At 39.2% G+C, this 19353-nt stretch overlaps 1 protein-coding gene across 4 annotated transcripts in view; it reads left to right on the plus strand.

The window, feature by feature from the left end:
- Positions 1–19353, plus strand: part of LOC127424217 (S-adenosylhomocysteine hydrolase-like protein 1) — a 48255-nt gene continuing 28902 nt past the window's right edge. For 2 of the 4 annotated variants that reach the window (XM_051669200.1, XM_051669201.1), the window contains exon 1: positions 2–470. In XM_051669200.1, the coding sequence (XP_051525160.1) occupies positions 285–470 (186 nt within the window). In that variant the 5' untranslated portion in view covers positions 2–284. Of the gene's footprint in view, positions 471–19353 lie in introns of all 4 variants that reach the window. The other 2 variants (XM_051669202.1, XM_051669199.1) reach the window with 2 other exon arrangements.

Below are 19353 nucleotides of genomic sequence, written 5' to 3' on the forward strand. Positions count from 1 at the left end.
AGCCGGATAGTCAAATGTAATAATCTGTGATCCGCAGCGGCTTGGAGTGAAATTACATTGTTATACACTCTAGCCAATCGTATCCGTTTTTCATCCGCACTAGACAGTTTGTGCCTATCTAATAGGCATTTTGCGCAATCACCCACACTCCTTCCGCTTTTGAGATACTCAGGGCTTTAGAAACGCTCCAGCAACATACGAACGAATCGAAAGGTTACGGAGCTGAAGGTCTATCACGTAAAACCGTCGGCAACGGCTCACAAACCACGTAGATTTAGATTGCCATGTCAGACTCTGGCGGGGATGCAAAGCTGGAGGTGAAACAGGCCAGCAAAGAGTTTAAAGAGAGCGAAAACGTTGCCGAGAAATACTCCGCGATGACAAGCACCAAGAACAGCGACGTGAACATGAACGTCGGAGAGCTGTCCGCCGCATTCACTGCGGTCCCGACCCACAAATCTATTAAGAAGGTAAGAGGGTCGTGGCTTCTTGGGTTATACGTTATGGAATGAACACATATCGTGTGTGTATTCAAAACATCGCATAGTTGAGTTTGGGACATGTCGCTCAATCTACTGGGATCAGTAGGATAGATTATCCCTTGCAAGAGTTGAACTAGAGGTGTACTGTAGCCTGTTAGAATCAGGTGACTTATATTTCTTATATTTAGTTGTATTTCTCTGCAAGCAGTAATTTTCCCTGCTCTGGTTAGACTGTCACATATCTGTCAGAGCCAATGACCTTTGTCTATACTGCAGCTTTCACATTGTAAAAAGGCCAGATTCTTTTTTTTTTTTTTTTTTTTTTTTTTTAAACATCCAAGCTAAATGAAATGGGGAGAAAATATAATTTTCATGAACACAAACAGATTCCCATAGCTTATTCTACTAATATCTAGAAAGTGTTACAATTAAATTATGTTGCAGGGCTTACATGAAGTTGAAATCAGAACATTAATAGATCAAAGAGTGAAGGTGCAACATCACTAGATAGACAGACAGACAGACAGATAGATAGATAGATAGATAGACAGATAGATAGACAGACAGACAGACAGACAGACAGACAGATAGATAGATAGATAGACAGATAGATAGACAGACAGACAGACAGACAGATAGATAGATAGATAGATAGACAGACATACAGATAGACAGAAAGACAGACAGACAGACAGACAGATAGATAGATAGATAGATAGATAGATAGATAGATAGATGTAAATGTATTGTGTTTGTATGTGGGTGAGTGGGTGGTGAAGGAGCCACACTACTCTGCCCACTCTCTTATCGAGTTGTCAGCTGGCTATACAACAGAGCCAAGGGCTGTTCTGCTGCTTCTCTTCTACATTATACCCAGTGCCATATCAAATTCAGTATATATATATATATATATATATATATATATATATATATATATATATATATATATATATATATAAAGACTTTATATACAGGGTTCACATAGTCATGGAATACCTGAAAATATCAGGGAATTGTAAAATGGTGATTTTCGAGGCTGGAAAGGTCCTGGAAAAGTTACGGAAAGTCCTATTGTAAATATACATTTTTCTCTTTGAAATTATTTTAAAAAATCCTTATCCATGGAAGAACAGAATGGAATGAGTGAAAAACATTGTGTGATTTAATAAAGATTTGCAAGCTGGATGACAGTGTGCAGGACTTTTTCTGTTTTATTTTTCTGTTCCATCAAGTGTATCTAGCGCAGCTGCCCACGTCCAGCCAGGTGTGTGAAGGGTATTTGTTTGAAAAATCCTCAATGAGGATAGTTGCACCCCTTAAGGAATGTGTATAGAGATTGAGAAAATACATGTCTTTTTACTGAATATTGGTGGAGCATTATAATTTGTGTTTTATATAAATAATAAGGGTAGGTTGTTTTAAATAAAGTTAATTTAAATAAAAAGTTTGCGAGGGGGGCTTATAGTATTATAGTGTAGATATAGTGATATAGTTAGAGGCAAAAATATGTAAATTTATGCAAATACATTTGAGACAGTAAGATGTTTTTTGAGTAACAAATGAAGATAATGCTTATTCAAAATAACTACTTTAAAAAAGGTGCACCATTTCCTGTTACTTTAATTTCATGCCATTTCATGACATCTCAAGTCTATTTTATAAACAAATGAATCTTATGATTGGATCAGTCAGCGTGAGCCCACTTTGAACATTCTTCATAACAAATCTTTTGTCTCTACTTAGGAAAAACTATGTGTTTTATGATGGCCTTTAGCCCTTGCAAAAGTGGGGCTTTTTTCCTCAGATACAATCCTTTCACTTCTTGCACAGATATTGTAAAATAAACAACAACTTTTTATTTAATCACCTTGAACAATACTGAAAATTACAAATAAGTATTAAGTCTCAAAATAAATGTGATAATTTTGAGGATTTTCATAGCTACATAAATTTGCAACATTTTAAAAATGATTTAATGTTAGATTAAAGTTAACTCAGAATCAATTTTAGATACTGCACGCGATGACCTCATGGATCAGGAACATTTTGCCGTGCATAGTGATAATGAGAAATTTAGGAAAGTGCTGTGGTAGTTTTTGTTGCTATTTAGTGTTTTGGGAAGAAATTCAATCAAAAGTGTCTTTTGCACCTGGGGGCCTTTAGTCCTGTTGTACCCTAATCACAAACGACAGGTAAGTCATGGAAATGAATTGACAACCCAGTATATAATCTCTGTTGCGGTGCGGGTGACAATTATACATTTGTCAGTGCTTAATTAATGAATTTACATATATAAGTAACTTTTATACATTACAGTGTATTACATATGAGTATTTGGGAGATAGCACATCTACACCGATCAGCCACAACATTAAAACCATCTGCCTAATATTGTGTAGGTCTCCCTTGTGCCACCAAATCAGCGCCAACCCGCATCTCAGAATAGTATTCTGAGATACTATTCTTCTCACCACAATTGTACAGAGCGGTTATCTGAGTTACCATAGACTTTGTCAGTTCGAAACAGTCTGGCCATTCTCTGTTGACCTCTCTCATCAACAAGGCGTTTCTGTCCACAGAACTGCCCCTCACTGGATGTTTTTTGTTTTTGGCACCATTCAGAGTAAATTCTAGTGACTGTTGTGTGTGAAAATCACAGGAGATCAGCAGTTACAGAAATACTCAAACCAGCCCATCTGGCTCCAACAATCATGTCACGTCCAAATCATTGAGATACATTTTTTTTCCCCATTCTGATGGTTGATTTGAACATTAACTGAAGCTCCTGACCCGTATCTGCATGATTTCATGCACTGCACTGCTGCCACATGATTGGCTGATTAGATAATCACATGGATGATTGTTGGTGCCAGACGGGCTGGTTTGAGTATTTCTGTAACTGCTGATCTCCTGGGATTTTCACACACAACAGTCAACACACAACGCTCTGTACAGTTGTGGTGAGAAGAATATTATCTCAGAATGATATTCTGAGATGCGGGTTGGTGCTGTTTTGGTGGCACGAGGGGGACCTACACAATATTAGGCAGGTGGTTTTAATGTTGTGGCTAATCAGTGTATATCTTTCAACAAAAATATTTCGCACAAACACTTTTGGACTTTTAAAGATTTTAAAACCCTTTCTACACCAGCAGAGAAAATCAATGACAGATTTCCATTCTTTGTCCGATTCTGGCAGCACCAAATGTTTTTACATTTATTTGTTATTATTTGCTTGATAAATTACCTTAACATTGTGTACTCAGTTTTTTCAGTTTTACCACTCTTTTACTTTGTAACATCTAAAGTCTCTTTTGTAAATCACTGAAAAATGCTCACAACTCATTCTCTTGTTTGAAGCGTATTGTAGTATTTCCCCCTTTGATCCTGTGTATTCCCTCTTTTGTATATGCTGGCAGGCCTTCCCTAAGTAATCACAGTTTTCTGTGCAATTGTATCCTTTTCTCTACACAGTTTGAGGGTGTGAGAAAGTTGCTCTCTCTGTTTCTTTCTCAGTACCTCTGCTAGCTTTTTCTCCCTGTGAGCGCAAGGCTCTGATATCATTGTGGAAGAAAGTTGCATTGAGCTGAGAAATATGACACACGTCTACTGGGTCGCCCAGGAACATTTTCTCCTGTGTTTCGTGGACGGAATTTTGGCATGGGGCAACGGTCCGGCCCTACCTGCTGAGAGCCCCTCACTGAGCTTGGGCTCTCCTCATAGTTATTGTTCTCAGTGTTTTCTCTTTAAACACACATTCGGCCCTCAGTATGGACAGAACACAAAATAGAGTGTTTAGTTTCTTAGTCCCTTTGAATAGATCTGCTCCTCTCACACAGCATTTCTCTTACCTTTGACTCTCAAAGCTTTTCTTTTTGGTAAATTCTTTCAAATGAAATTAACCTTTTTGGTGGCACTGTTGCCTTACAATTAGTAACATAATTCCTTTTGTTTCCTTTCTTTCTCCTTGCTTATTACACTTTATGGTAAAATGCACATAGTTTTGAAGATTAGATCAAATTACAGGAAATTTTCTGAAATCCACTGGTTGAATGTCCAGTTCTGCTGAATGGATGTATTGAGGGTTTAGACTGATGTTGCTGCTTCATTGCCTGATCTTTTCTTGGCCATTAGGGTCTTTTTACACTGAGTAGTCATCTGAGAGAGCTTAGATCTCATCTCATTTAATTTATTCATGCTAGAGCATCTGCGCTTCAGAGCCCAATAAATAAATTAATAACCCTTAAATAATATTTAATATAATAATTAGTAATTAATAAAGTGGTTTGTGCAGAGAGTTTTGATTTTTTTGAGCAATTGCTGATGTGTCTTTTAACAGAGTTTCATAAGTTTTACATTCCCAACCAAATCCTGTTAAGACCATTTGATTACAGTACGTCAGCATGACTCTATCTAAAAAACCCCCACTTGGATAGAAATCTAAACCGCTCAGTCAGCACAATGGTGAGAAGTCTGGTTTATACTAAACCTTGTTAATGCTCAAACTTTGTCACAGTCTGCTCATCATTAGAAAGCAACCTTTGAGAACCCTTTGTAAAATTAGGACTTAAGATAAATGGCTTTTTCGTTTGAGTCAGATAGAATAAAAAATGTTCTACATGCTGTCACGTAGCTTGCAAATCTTTTTTAAATCGCACGGATTGATCCTCAGGCATAGTTTGGGTCAAAACAGGCACTGAATTACGAACATTTTAACAATGTTTTGAAACCTTTCAGTAACCACAAACTTTGATTTCAAGTTTGTCAGAGTGCATATTTTCTCCTGAAGCTAAATAAACGCTTGCAAACAGAAATTTTGTTTGGCTAAAGCTGTGGTCACACGACACTTCGCACTCTATTCACTTCCATTCAAACGCATCAGAATGCATGTGACAGGAAGCTCGAACTCATGCAAAGAAATTTTGCATTCCACTACACACCAAAGTTCAAGTTTGGTGAACACTGACCTGCGAATTCGGATGATGAGAAGAAATGTGACCAACAGAAGATTGTTACGTCACACACTGACCCATGGGCTCAACACAAAAAATACACATTTTGAAGCACCATATTTTTATCCTTGCAGGAAAATGAGTATATTATATATTTTAATATTTTGAATACAATATTTTTTGTTATTTTTGATATAATTATTAATGAAAACCAGAAGCCTTCGAGCGTGACATCATATTTCTGTTGCTGTGTCCGAAATAATTTTGCATGCTCAAAGCGTAGTGTGACCGGCCCTCAAAGGCCAAAGTATTCTACTTTTTTCTCCGATCAGCCTAGTTTTTTAGACACACAGACAGTCCACACGGACAAAAGAATTATACTTTGGCCTTTAAGGAGTGGTCACACTAGGCTTTGAGCATGTAAAATTATTTTGGACACAGTAACGTGATAGAAAGATACGCGTTGTTGCCACATGCACTGTTGTCTTTTAGCACATGTTGAATGTGCTAAAAGAATATCACAAATTGGTCGAACGCGTCTTTATAGGCTCGTGGTCAAAAGAGTGTGCTTTGAAAAGCTGAGTTATGGCAAGATTTAACAGGACGCAGAAAAACAAAGTATACCTTAGCCTTCAAGGGACCCAACTTCACCCAAAAATGAAAATTCTCTCAACATATGCTCACCTCACCTTCATACCATCCCAGATGTGCATGACTTTCTTTCTTCTGCAGAACACAAACAAAGAGTTTTAGAAGAATATTTCGTCTCTGTTGGTCCATTCAATGCAAGTGAATGGTGGCCAGATCTCAGAAGGTCTGAAAAGCACATAAAGGCAGCATAAAAGTAATCCACACGACTCCAGTGGTTTAATCCATGTCCTCAGAAGCAATATGATAGGTGTGGGTGAGAAACAGAGCAATATTTAAGTCCTTTTGTACTATAAATCTCCATCTTTGACCAGCCCTGACCAGTAGGTGGTGATATGCACAAAGAATGCAGATCACCAAAAAAAACAATAGAAGAAGAATGTGTAAGTGAAAGATTTATAGTAAAATGGACTTAAATATTTATCTGTTTTTTCCCTCCACACCTATCATATTGCTTCTGAAGACATGGATTTAACTACTGAAGTCGTATGGATTACTTTTTGGACCTTCAGAGTTCTGGCCACCATTCACTTGCATTGTAAGGATCTACAGAGCTGAGATGTTTTTCTAAAAATCTTCAGTTGTGTTTCACAGAAGAAAGTCATATACATCTGGGATGACATGAGGGTGAGTGAATGATGAGAGAATATTCATTTCTGGGTGAACTATTCTCTTTAAGGAGGTATGATAAAACATGAGCTTTGCATTATGATCAGTATCTGGTAGTACATCAACAATCATTTAGATTAAAGTTTTTAAGTTAATTTCACAGATTCAAATTTCACAAATAATGTATATCACTGTTTTTAAAGGGTATGTTTTGTTTAAAAAGTATTCAAGATAATTGACATTTGGTTGGCACAAGACAAAAATTACCTATTGAATGTCTATATTCTGAAAAAAAAAAAAAAAGACATCCCCACACTGGTCAAAAACTGAATGATATGTCAAATGCTGTCGAGATCTTTGTTTTTGTTGACAATCATGTTGAGTGTAGTGTACATTTTGTGACCCCAGCCTGGGATTAGAGACTGTGGCTGTAGGCCAGGATGGTAATATTAGGACTACAGCAGGCATTGGCAGAGTCACGGTAAATGGCTGAATGGTGTCTGCTTAATTCCAGAGCGTCTGCTGGCCTAGGCCTGGCTGATTGTTCTTTCCTGGTAGGGTCAGTGTGAGCTTCTAAAGCAGAACTGCATCTGGGTGGGTTTCTTTGTTGTGGAATATTTTTAGACAAGTCTTGGAATAGAGCTGACTGACATGACCTAGTGGATGCTTTAGGGATTTATAGAAACAAGGTTTAATTCCTTCCAGATCCCGGTTTTATTTGCCGGCCTGAATCAACTCTGCAAGAGAGTCTGTTTCTGATGGCTCTGAGAACCAGTTGGATTAAAACACTCTGGGGCAACAAATACACTTCCTTTAGTATTCATATTAGAGCCCGTCCAATATGGGATTTTTGAGACCGATACCATTTTAGAGATGGAATATTCACCGATTACCGATATGGTGGCCGATATATTAAATTTTTGAGCTGGAATGAAAACAGACATTTTCTATGTGGATTTTTCACCGATTTTGCATCGATATGACTATGCAAAGGTACTCAGAAGGCTGATTTCTTAAACAAATATTTTTATCAAAGAACATTTGACATTATTATTATACATTGTCAACAAATTCTAGAAATGAACACTGAGAAAAATAAAGAATAAATAAAAATACAAAAAATAGCTAAATAAACATCAGTACTGTATGTTTAGTATCAGTCAAATGCTGACCAGTAAAATAAAGAATAAATAAAAATACAATAAATAGCTAAATAAGCATCAGTACTGTTTAGTATCCATCAAATGCTGACCATTAAAATAAAGAATAAATAAAAATAAAACAAATAGTTAAATAAACATCAGTACTGTTTAGTATCCGTCAAATGCTAACCATTAAAATAAAGAATAAATAAAAATAAAATAAATAGCTAAATAAACATCAGTACTGTTTAGTATCCGTCAAATGCTGACCATTAAAATAAAGAATAAATAAAAATAAAATAAATAACTAAATAAACATCAGTACTGTATGTTTAGTATCCGTCAAATGCTGACCATTAAAATAAAGAATAAATAAAAATAAAATAAATAGCTAAATAATCATCAGTACTGTATGTTTATATCAGTCAAATGCTGACCATTAAAATAAATAATAAATAAAAATAAAATAAATAGCTAAATAAACATCAGTACTGTATGTTTAGTATCAGTCAAATGCTGACTATTAAAATAAAGAATAAATCAAAATAAAACAAATAGTTAAATAAACATCAGTACTGTTTAGTATCAGTCAAATGCTGACCATTAAAATAAAGAATAAATAAAAATAAAATAAACAGCTAAATAAACATCAGTACTGTTTAGTATCCGTCAAATGCTGACCATTAAAATAAAGAATAAATAAAAATAAAATAAATAGCTAAATAAACATCAGTACTGTATGTTTATATAAGTCAAATGCTAACCATTAAAATAAAGAATAAATAAAAATAAAATAAATAGCTAAATAAACATCAGCACTGTTTAGTATCAGTCAAATGCTGACTATATTAATACTGCCGAATCAAGATAAACAAGAACAGCGTATTCTGCTATACAAGTTCAGGGGAAACTTTCAGCGGTGGAAAACCAAACTTTTAAATACTACATTTTATAAATGACGACTGGAATTGTTCGGTTGAAGGGGGTACCAAACTGTGCATCCTAAACAAAACAGTTTGGTGAATATATGTTTACTCATTTGCTTCCACTCAGTTGACAACAATGAAAGTAGCTACGTGATTAGCTAGTTAGCTATAAGCTTGTTGTCATGGAGAGTAAAAGACGGACGTTGTTTATTTTACTTTCCAGCATTGTGTCTCACCAACTAAGTAATAACATAGCATGAAATCAACATTCAACAGACAAAATCTACCACCGCACCGTTGTCTGCTGAGCTGCAAAAAGATGCTCTGATGTTTACCTTTCAATCTGCTACATTACTGACTGCACTGACAAAATATAGCTAACAGCAAACAGACATAAGTGACATGGTTGTCAGGGACAAGGTTAACGTTATATTAGTTACATTGAAAAGGGAAAATTATGGGGTCATTGTTTATTAAGTTTCCAGTATGTATTTAACAGACTGGTTAACAACTTACCATGATGACACCGCTGAGCTCCGCCCTGTCTGCAGAGCCACCGTCAGTTCAGCTTTGTAAACAATGGAGTCGGAGCACGTTCTGTTGGACAATCTATGTTATGACACCAATTCTAAAGCATTGTTTTCTGCATTATATGTTCTGAAAAAAAGTTTTCATATCGGCGCATATCGGTAAAATATATGCCGATACCGATATATCGGTGAAAGGCTAATCTCGGCCGACCGATATATCGGTCGGGCACTAATTCATATGGTAGTCAGTCACCACAAACAGTCATATCTGAAGTTTTGAATTTTTCATTTAGTTCTTTATTTCTATTTTATTTCCAATTTGTCCATTAAATTTTGGTTTTATCTGCCAATCGCTAGCGATGCAATGATTGGTAGATAAAAGCAATTAGCTGTGCTATTGTAAATCGGCTAATTGTTTAAAAACTATCAAAATTGGAAGTCAAAGAATTGGACAATTAGCATTTAATTCAAGAAAATGTCCCTTGTGTGGAATTGCTTTGAATTGGGTGAAATTGAGAGCAGAGTTGTAATTTGTAAGCTTTGAAGTGCAACTTTTGACAAAACTGATTTGATTACAGACCTTAAAGCTTGACACAGGAAGAAATATAATGAGTTTGCTAAAGCAGAGACTGCTTCAGATAAAAAGGGACAAGCCTCGTCATTCAGAAAAGTTAATGTGAGTTAAAAACAATTTGGGAACTTAATTTGAGCTTAACAGGGAGAATTCAGTTCATATGAGTTAAGAATATTAGTAATGTGAATTAGTAATGTGTTTTTTGTTTCATTTTTTCTTTATAACTGAGACTAGTTTCTCGAAACCATAGAAGACACATAGAGATAGGGAATAAAATGATTTGGTCACACTTTATATTTGGTGGCCTTAACTATTATGTACTAACATTTAATACATAAAAGACTATGTATTTACTGTATAACTATATATTGTTCTGCAAAATTATCACATTTATTGCTACTGTGATTGAGGTATGGGCACACTTAGGAGTAAGGGTAGGGTTAGGATTAGGGGTTAGAGTTGGGTTTTGGGGTAAGGGTTGGGTTGGGTTAGGGTTAGGGGTAAAGTTAACTGTGTAACTACAAATGTAATTAAATGCAAGTACTTTAAATGTAATTACTATGCAACAACATGTATGTACATAATAAGTACATTGTATCAAATGATTAAGTACATAGTAGTTAAGGCCACATAATATAAAGTGTGTCTATTTATTTAAATTACTTTCGAAGTTGTTTAAAGCTGAAGTGTATCATGTCAAGGAATGAAATTACAAAAATAAACGTTTGTTTTCTAACAGCTTTCTGAACACGCCCCCCATCTCTGTTGATTGAACAAACAGATAGTCCCACCCCCAACTCATGCCATTGGCTCAGTCAATGTTATTGTGTTGTATAGAGTATAGACGTGTCACTTAAAAACAACCAGAGAACTCTTTATAGCGCCAAAGAGACACAGTTTTTACTGTTTTGGAGAAAATTAACCTATGGTTTACTTTCAGTTTTCTCTGCATATTAAGCTGGGATAAGAGAAATTATTTTAACAGAAAAAGTTACACACTTCAGCTTTAATTAATTGTCAGTGATTTGAAACAAGGTAGAAAAAAATTAGAACCACCAAACTGTCACTATCGGTAAAGGCAGATGTTCTAAATAATTAGATATCGGTATTCAAGACCGGCACACAAATTTAGCATCAGTGCATCAGTGGTTGTAGTTACAGTATATTTAGTTTTAGTATTTTGGGGCTGCCAAAGTTTTTGCGTTAGTAAAATCATTTTACAGTTTTTCTCAATCGCTTTGGCTCAATTCTCAAATGAGAATAATTTTTTTCAAAACAATAAGTTCAAATCTATAAACAATTAGTTCCTTGTTCACACCAGATTTAAATTTCTTATTCATTTAAGCAATTGAGTTTTGTTTTGGCACTTGTGTGTAAAAGAGTAAGTACAATTGTCTACAATTTGCACAATAACTAAATGCACATGGCTTGCTGGTCAAAAATGAGTTGATTCTCAGTGAAATTGTCATACTCTTCACAACTTCTAAACATTCTTTCACCGTGTGAGCCATCATATGCAAAATGATCCATTCAATTATCAAAATCTGTCAGACATACATGTATATTCCATAAATATCTATGACATGGAATGTTTGTGATTTTGTGACAATTTTCTGTTCACTATATATGACTTTACATGTAAGAATTGTGTAAAGATGGACATGCAAATGTGAATTTTCTGTTTACATGTAACACATTGCTACAAAAATAAATGTATTGTAAACAAATGTGCATATAATTTTTCTGTGTACTACAGTATTGTACAGTATTGACTTTTCCCAGTAAACTTTTACCTACTGTTGAAATTGGTATCTAAAAAGTTCAGTGTGATACACAATAGCATTCAGCTAGACAAAACTGACATTCTTGTATAGTACGGTAAGCAGTCAGTGTCAACAAAAAAGTAGAACAAAAATGAAATATGTATATAACAGCCATTTCCAGGGTTGACTGCCATGGTGAAAAAAACATCTAAACATGTTGATCAGTACGGCTCACACGATGACAAAAAAACTTTTCATTTTGGTGGCATTGGCCAATTTACTGACACAATAACTAGGTTTTGAAGCATGAATTACAGTTCCCTATCTGTCACTCACTCGATGTTGTGTCGATGTAGTGACACTAGGGGTCACTCTTGGGAGCCCGAGACACCTCTGGTCTTTGATAAAAGGCCAATGAATATTGGCGAGTGGTATTTGCATGCCACTCCCCCGAACATACGGGTATAAAAGGAGCTGGTATGCATCCACTCATTCAGATTTTCTCTTCGGAGCCGAACGGTCATGTTCACTGAGCTGAATTCCCACGACTGTTCATTCACCTCTGCTGGATCTGACGGCGCATTTCAGCGGCTTCTCCCTCCTCTGCACTGGTGCACTGCAGAGAATGCCCCTGGGCGCTTCGGCAGAAATAAAAGAGTATATTTCTCTAAAAGAGTATATTTCTCTAAAAGTGTATATTTCTCTAAAAGAGCGGCACACACGGAACGTCTTTTTAAAGACGCGTCTTTTTAAAGACGCCTTTCCTTTGTGAGTTATTCCTGGTTGCGCTCGTTATCTCTTGCCTTCTGACGGTCATGATCACTGTCTTTCGTGTCTGGGCACTGCTCACGCGGAGACAGCATTCGTGTATGGGTCATGTACTCATTGCGAGAACATGTCCATGGCAACGATGCGGTCGCGGCTTACCTTCGTAAGAAAGCAAGCCACCCCAGAGGCTCCCCGCCTCTGTCCTTCTACCCATGGGTATGAGGCCAGCGCGGCTAGCACTGGGGGCAATTTGGGGACCTCAATGGGACCAGGTTGAGCTGACAAGATCGTGGGAGGCACTTTTTACTGCCTGGTCCCGATCTTTTAGCTTCCCCGCCCTCACTACCCTCGATGGTGGGGCGGCCAAGGGCTATTCGGCAATCCCCCCGGTGGATAGAGGCACTCGCGGTGCACCTATGCCCGCTTTCCTTCCTGCAGGAGAGGTTGGAAGGGCGGCTGTCCCCTTCCACCTTGAAGGTGTACGTAGCCGCTATAGCAGCACACTAAGACACAGTGGATGGTAAGTCCTTAGGGAAGCACGACCTGATCATCAGGTTCCTGAGAGGCGCCAGGAGGCTGAAACCCTCCAGACCACGCCTCGTTCCCTCATGGGACCTCTCTGTAGATGTTCAGGGTCTACAGAGAGCCCCCTTTGAGCCTTTGCAGTCAGCTGAGCTTAAGGCACTCTCCTTGAAGACTGCCCTCCTGACTGCGCTCACTTCCATCAAGAGGGTAGGAGACCTGCAAGCGTTCTCTGTCAGCGAAACGTGCCTGGAGTTCGGTCCAGGCTACTCTCATGTGATCTTGAGACCCCGAGCGGGCTATGTGCCCAAGGTTCCCACGACCCCTTTTAGGGACCAGGTGGTGAACCTGCGAGCGCTGCCTCAGGAGGAGGCAGACGCAGCCCTGTCGTTGCTGTGTCCGGTGCGCGCTTTACGCATCTATTTGGATCGCATGCAGAGCTTTAGGATCTCTGAGCAGCTCTTTGTCTGCTTTGGTACACAGCGGAAAGGAAGCTCTGTCTCCAAGCAGAGGATCGCCCACTGGCTCATTTACGCCATAGCTATGGCATATCACACCCAGGACATGCTGCCCCCGGTAGGGCTAAGAGCCCATTCTACCAGGGGTGTAGCGGCCTCCTGGGCCCTGGCCAGGGGTGCCTCTCTAACAGACATTGCTAGGCAACACCCAACACCTTTGCGAGGTTCTACAACCTCCGGGTGGAACCGGTTTCGTCCCGGGTTGTGGCACGCAATACAAGCGGATAAGCCCGGGATAGCCGGCCAGGTGTATCGCTTGCACATAGCGCCTTTCACCTCCTCTGAGCTGAAGACATGCGCCATTAACTCCCAATAGTGTTCACAAACTATGTTCCCTGGTTGACTTCCTCCGAGCCCTGTGGCAGCTGAGTTTTTGGAAAGACTCACTGCCGGCCCAGTACACGTGCTAACTAAAAGCCCTGTTCTGGGGTAGGTGCTCCGCATGTGGCGGTTCCCTGTAGGCAACCCCTTGCGATATATCTTCCGCTAATTCGTTTCCCTGTTGGCAAACTGCGTCTTCCTTGGGCAGAGGCCCCTCTGCCACAGTCTCCATGTTTGTAGTAACTCCTCCCCCGTTGGGTAGGACCTACCATGAGACTTCTCCACATGATCAGCAAGACCATGTGACATATTTTCCACTTAAATATCCCCCCTCTCTCTGGGCGAGGTGTGGTCTCCGCGGTGTCCTCCCCTTGGGAGGGACACCCCCCCGACTAGACCTGGTCGGCCCAGTCGGATAATCCCCCTTTTTTTTTAGGGAGTGAAAAAAAAAGAAGGGGAAAAGAGGCCACAACCGGGCTAGACTTTCTCTATCTTTTGGGTAGTCGACTTGTCCCCAAAGGGCCGTTTGACACTCATAACTATGTTGGGGAGGTTACGTGTCGGCCTGGTGCACTGGCTACAAGGCTCACAGTTGTCTGCCCGTCACACACCGCCAGTTCACGTAACACAGTTCAGCCAGTTGCGGCGTTTTGTATAGGGACCCCTAGTGTCACCACATCAACACAATGTCGAGTGAGTGACAGATAGGGAACATCATGGTTACTTGCGTAACCTCCGTTCCCTGATGGAGGAAGCGAGACGTTGTGTCCCTCCTGCCACAACGCTGAACTACCCGCTGAAATGGCCGGACCTTGTCTCGGCTCCTCAGCATAAAACCTGAATGAGTGGTTGCATACCAGCTCCTTTTATACCCGTATGTTCGGGGGAGTGGCATGCAAATACCACTCGCCAATTTTCACTGGCCTTTTATCAAAGACCAGAGGTGTCTCGGGCTCCCAAGTGTGACCCCTAGTGTCACTACATCGACACAACATCTCGTTCCCTCCATCAGGGAACGGAGGTTACGCAAGTAACCATGACGTTTTTCTGAACTGCTAAAACACATTTCTTGAAACCTTCACCCATTTTTTCACAACTTTAAACACAAAACATATCTTCAAACTACATTCACAAAACCTCTGACTCTTCTGGCAAAATTAAACAATTGCCTCAAAACCATTTAATCTGTGATCAAAATCAAACAATTCTTTCAGATCATGCACATAGCAAGTCAGTATATAAACACTACAGAGCATTCATTAGACACTTCAGCAGAAAATGGAGAACACAGCGTCTAGGGCATGTAGTTACAGAATTTTAATTGTATATAGTAAGCACATTTTGCAGTTACTGTCAAAAAAGTATAGTAATCACAATTTACAGTAGTACAGTGAATATACTGTATACTGTAAGTACTGCAAGTAATACAGTATTGAATATCTGTATATTCAGCACCTGCATACTGTAAAAATACAGTAGTCCAACTGCAGAACCCCAACGAACAAAGAATACTCTAAATGAAAACACATTTCATTCTGCCTCAGTATCACATTTTCACATCATTAGAAACAAGTGTGAACAGTTTTGAGTCATTGTGTGTAAACGATGACAACTGTGTTTAAGTTGTGTTTAACTTTTGCTGCCCGTATTTTCCGTTTTGCAACACAAGTGCAACACAAGTGCATCACAGTGCGAAATGTGTTTTAGTGAGTGAGAATGTGTTTAGAGTTTTGCAAAAAGAGTGATTGATTCGACAAATGGGTTTATGCCACTGAGCATTTGGTTCAGAGAATGGGGTTTAGTGTTTTAGCAATTCAGAAAAACTGTAAATGTTTTGAGTGAGTTACTACATTTTGCAGATATGCAATAGAGTTGTGATATTCCATAAAACAGTTGTGACAATTGCACTTAAAGTTTAGAGAATGTTAAGACTGTTTCAAAAAAATGAGCCAAAGTGATTGAGAAAAACTACAAATACGGTTAACCTCTAATTTCTCAGGGCCATCTAGAATTATCACTATCTGGTGGTATTTCCATATTTTATGATGTCAGGTTGTAAAGCTTTCAAAGTTTATAATTATAATAGTGGTTATACCTAGTGGTTGGAGGGAATGGTGGACTACAGAAAGAGAGGGAGTGAAAGTAAACAGAGGATGGTCAGGTTTGTGAGTGGTTGATTTATTGGTTCCCTTGTCACCTCCCATACTCTCATGTCCGCTGTAAGAACTCTGCAGAATCCCCCCTCCCACACCCTCCTTTGTGTAGAAGTGCATTGGTGAAACACCAGTTTTAACAATGCACACAGGCAGACACAGGCCAGAGGCAGCTGCCACAGACAGGGACCATGAACTATGGCTATGACTTTCCCAGGGTAAGTGCCTCATTGCCTTTTCTTCCGCCCTCAACAGCAGGACATAACAATAAGAGCTCACAAATATTTTGGGAATAAAATTTGTTGGTGACAGTCAGTGGTTTGGGAATTATATCTGGTTATTTAGTATATTAATGGGGGAAAAAGATAAATACATTTTTTTCCCCCTTTGTTTTGTGTTCTTTACACTTTGTAAGGAACATGGTTTATTTGAAGAGTTAGAAATAAAATAGTAGATACACCATTCAATACATTTTTCATTTCACTATAACACTAATTCAGTCTTTGTCTAACTCTTTTATACTTCAGATGCAACCCAGTTGAATTGACCTTTAAAATATCTTTTGAATTTTTCAGTTGTTTATTGATTTGTTAAAAATCACACATTAAAATCAGCAGATTCAAACTAGCCCCTGTACAGTGTATTGATAATACATTTAGCACTTACATCTAGCTAAATACCCTTTTTTGGATGATACAAAGCTAAATTGTTGTCAAATAGTCAAAAGGAAATATTGTATTAATTTCAAATATATAAGTTCTCAGTTCCTCTTTCCTTGCGTAGGAAGGTTTGAGGCATCGTGCTGGTTTCTCAAAGACTGATTAAGCCTAGTTTCTAAGCCTAGACTAAAATAGATCTGCAATGAGCAATCACTGCTTAGAGTATGGAGGGGAATAGAGTCTGACTGATATGTGTCAGAACAGAGATATTCAGGGAATAGTGACTTTTTACTAAACCTAAATGTCAGAATCACAACCAGCCACAGTCATGAGCTATTAGTAAACTATGTCTTTTGACACCATCCTTCATGAAGTCAACTTTTGGGGCATGAAGTTTCACCTTATTGTCAAAGATTTAACATAATCCACAGCCTCTCTGGATTATGACAGTACATTGTAAGCCTGTTAAAAATTTATACAGTAATGTACAATTTAATAATTAAATGGACAGTGCAATGAAATGAGCTGAAAGTACTGTTAATGGTAATGAGGCTTCATCATGGTCCAGATATTTCTCTCTGTCTGAGTCTTTCACCTGCAGAATTATTCCGCTATTCTCCAATCACTGTCCAATTATTTCAGGCACTTTCAGTTCAAAGCTCTGCCTTGGGGTCACACTCCTGCCTCACAAAGGCATTTTTTATCTCTCCAATTTCCTTGAAACATCAGCTGTGTGTTATGTCAACTTCACTGTCATGTCCCTGCAGTTTTGTGTCCAAACATGCCTAAACTCAGGACTTGTGTGCTGTCTGGCAGATCATATGTTAGATAACAGATAAACCGATTTATGAATAATGATGAGGAACTGATCATTTTTTATATTGAAACTAAGATTGTTGACTGTTTTGAGTTAGGCACAGCTGTGTAGTGGGTCACATTAAACCAGACTGATATCTGAAGTCATGTGCAGTGTGTGGAACAGTTTCAGGAAAATCTCCCCATTGGAAAGGAAAATTGCAAATGAGATCTTGTCAATATCGCAAATGCTTCTCCTAGAGTGCGGTGAGATTAAAATATTATTTCAAATCTCCTGCTTCTCATATTTTTATGTCACACACTGTGCTTAGATTTACCAAGATACCGAAGTCTGCTGTCAAAAGTCAGAGATTTCAATACGAACTCAAATATTTCTCTATGCCATCCATACATTTTATAGCTCTGTACTTGTTTATGTCAATACTGGCCTCAGTTGTCTATTTTTATATTTTCTAAGGACTTTAAAGGAATTGTTTACCCAAAAATGAAAATTCTCTCATCATTTACCCACCCTCATAACATCCGGTGTGTGACTTTCTTTCATCAACACAAATGAAGAGTTTTAGAAGAATTTCTTAGCTCTAATGAAGCTCCAATAATCACATAAGTCAGCATGAAAGTAATCCATAAGACCCCATTGGTTAAATCAATATCTTCAGAAGTGATATGATAGGTGTTGGTGAAAAACAGATCACTTTCACATTCTTCTTGTGTTTTTGGTGATTCAAATTCTTCATGCATACCGCCTCCTACTGGGCAGCAAGAAAATTTTCAAGCAAAATAGGACTTAAATATTGATCTGTTTGTCACCCACACCTATCATATCGCTTCTGAAGATATCGATTTAACCACTGGAGTCTTATGGATTACTTTTATGATGCCTTTATGTGCTTTGTGGAGTGTCAAAATTTGGCACCCATTCGCTTGCATTGTATGGATTTACAGAGCTGAAATATTCTAAATATAATCATTTGTGTTCTGCAGAAGAAAGAGAGTCATACACATATGGGATGGAATTAAGGTAAGTAAATGATGAGAGAATTTTCATTTTTGGATGAACTACCCCTTTAAGGAGATACATTTGACACCAAGCTGATACTTAAAAGATGTGATCTTTCCTTAATTTAGTTAATTGACTATGCTTTAAGGCTCACATTCTCCCCTTACACTGTGGGGTAAGGCAGTAATCCCATGCCGCTGCCAGCGCCCACGCTTACCACTATCAAGGAGCCAGCACCCATTCCTGCCACGATCAACGAGCAAGCGCCCACACCTGCCACGATCAACGAGCCAGCACCCATGCCTGCCAGAGTCAATGAGCCAGCGGCCACACCTGCCAAGGTCAACGAGCCAGCGCCCATGCCTGCCATGGTCAACAAGCCAGTTCCTGAAGCCTTGTCCGTCCCAGAGCTAGCTCTTGAAGCCTTGTCTGTCCCCGAGCCAGTGCCTGAAGCACTGTCCATCCCAGAGCCAGAAGCCTCGTCTGTCCCAGAGCCAGCGTCCTCGACCACGGATGCCATTCCCACAGCAGTGCTCATGGCCGTCTGGAAGAAGAGGAGGAGGAGAAGGGCTCCTGCTCCCCAGTCGCTGCCAGTGCTCATGGCCACGGAGGTTGTTCCCCAGTCGCTGCCAGTGCTCACGGCCACAGAGATCGTTCCCCTGTCACTGCGTGTTCACGGCCACGGAGGCCGTTCCCCTGTAACTGCCTGTGCTCATGACCACAGAGGTCGTCCCCCTGTCACTGCCAGTGCCCACGGTGACATAGGTCATTCCCCTGTCACTGCCAGTGTTCATGGCCACGAAGGCCATTCCCATCACTGCCAGTGTTCACAGCCACGGAGGTCGTCCCCCTGTCACTGCCAGTGCCCATGGCCATGGAGGTCGTTCCCCTGTCACTGCCAGTGTTCACGGCCATGAAGGCCGTTCCCCTGTCACTGCCTGTGCTCATGACCACAGAGGTCATCCCCCTG

This window comes from Myxocyprinus asiaticus, chromosome 33, assembly GCF_019703515.2.
Source record: "Myxocyprinus asiaticus isolate MX2 ecotype Aquarium Trade chromosome 33, UBuf_Myxa_2, whole genome shotgun sequence".
In the NCBI taxonomy this organism is placed as follows: domain Eukaryota; kingdom Metazoa; phylum Chordata; class Actinopteri; order Cypriniformes; family Catostomidae; genus Myxocyprinus; species Myxocyprinus asiaticus.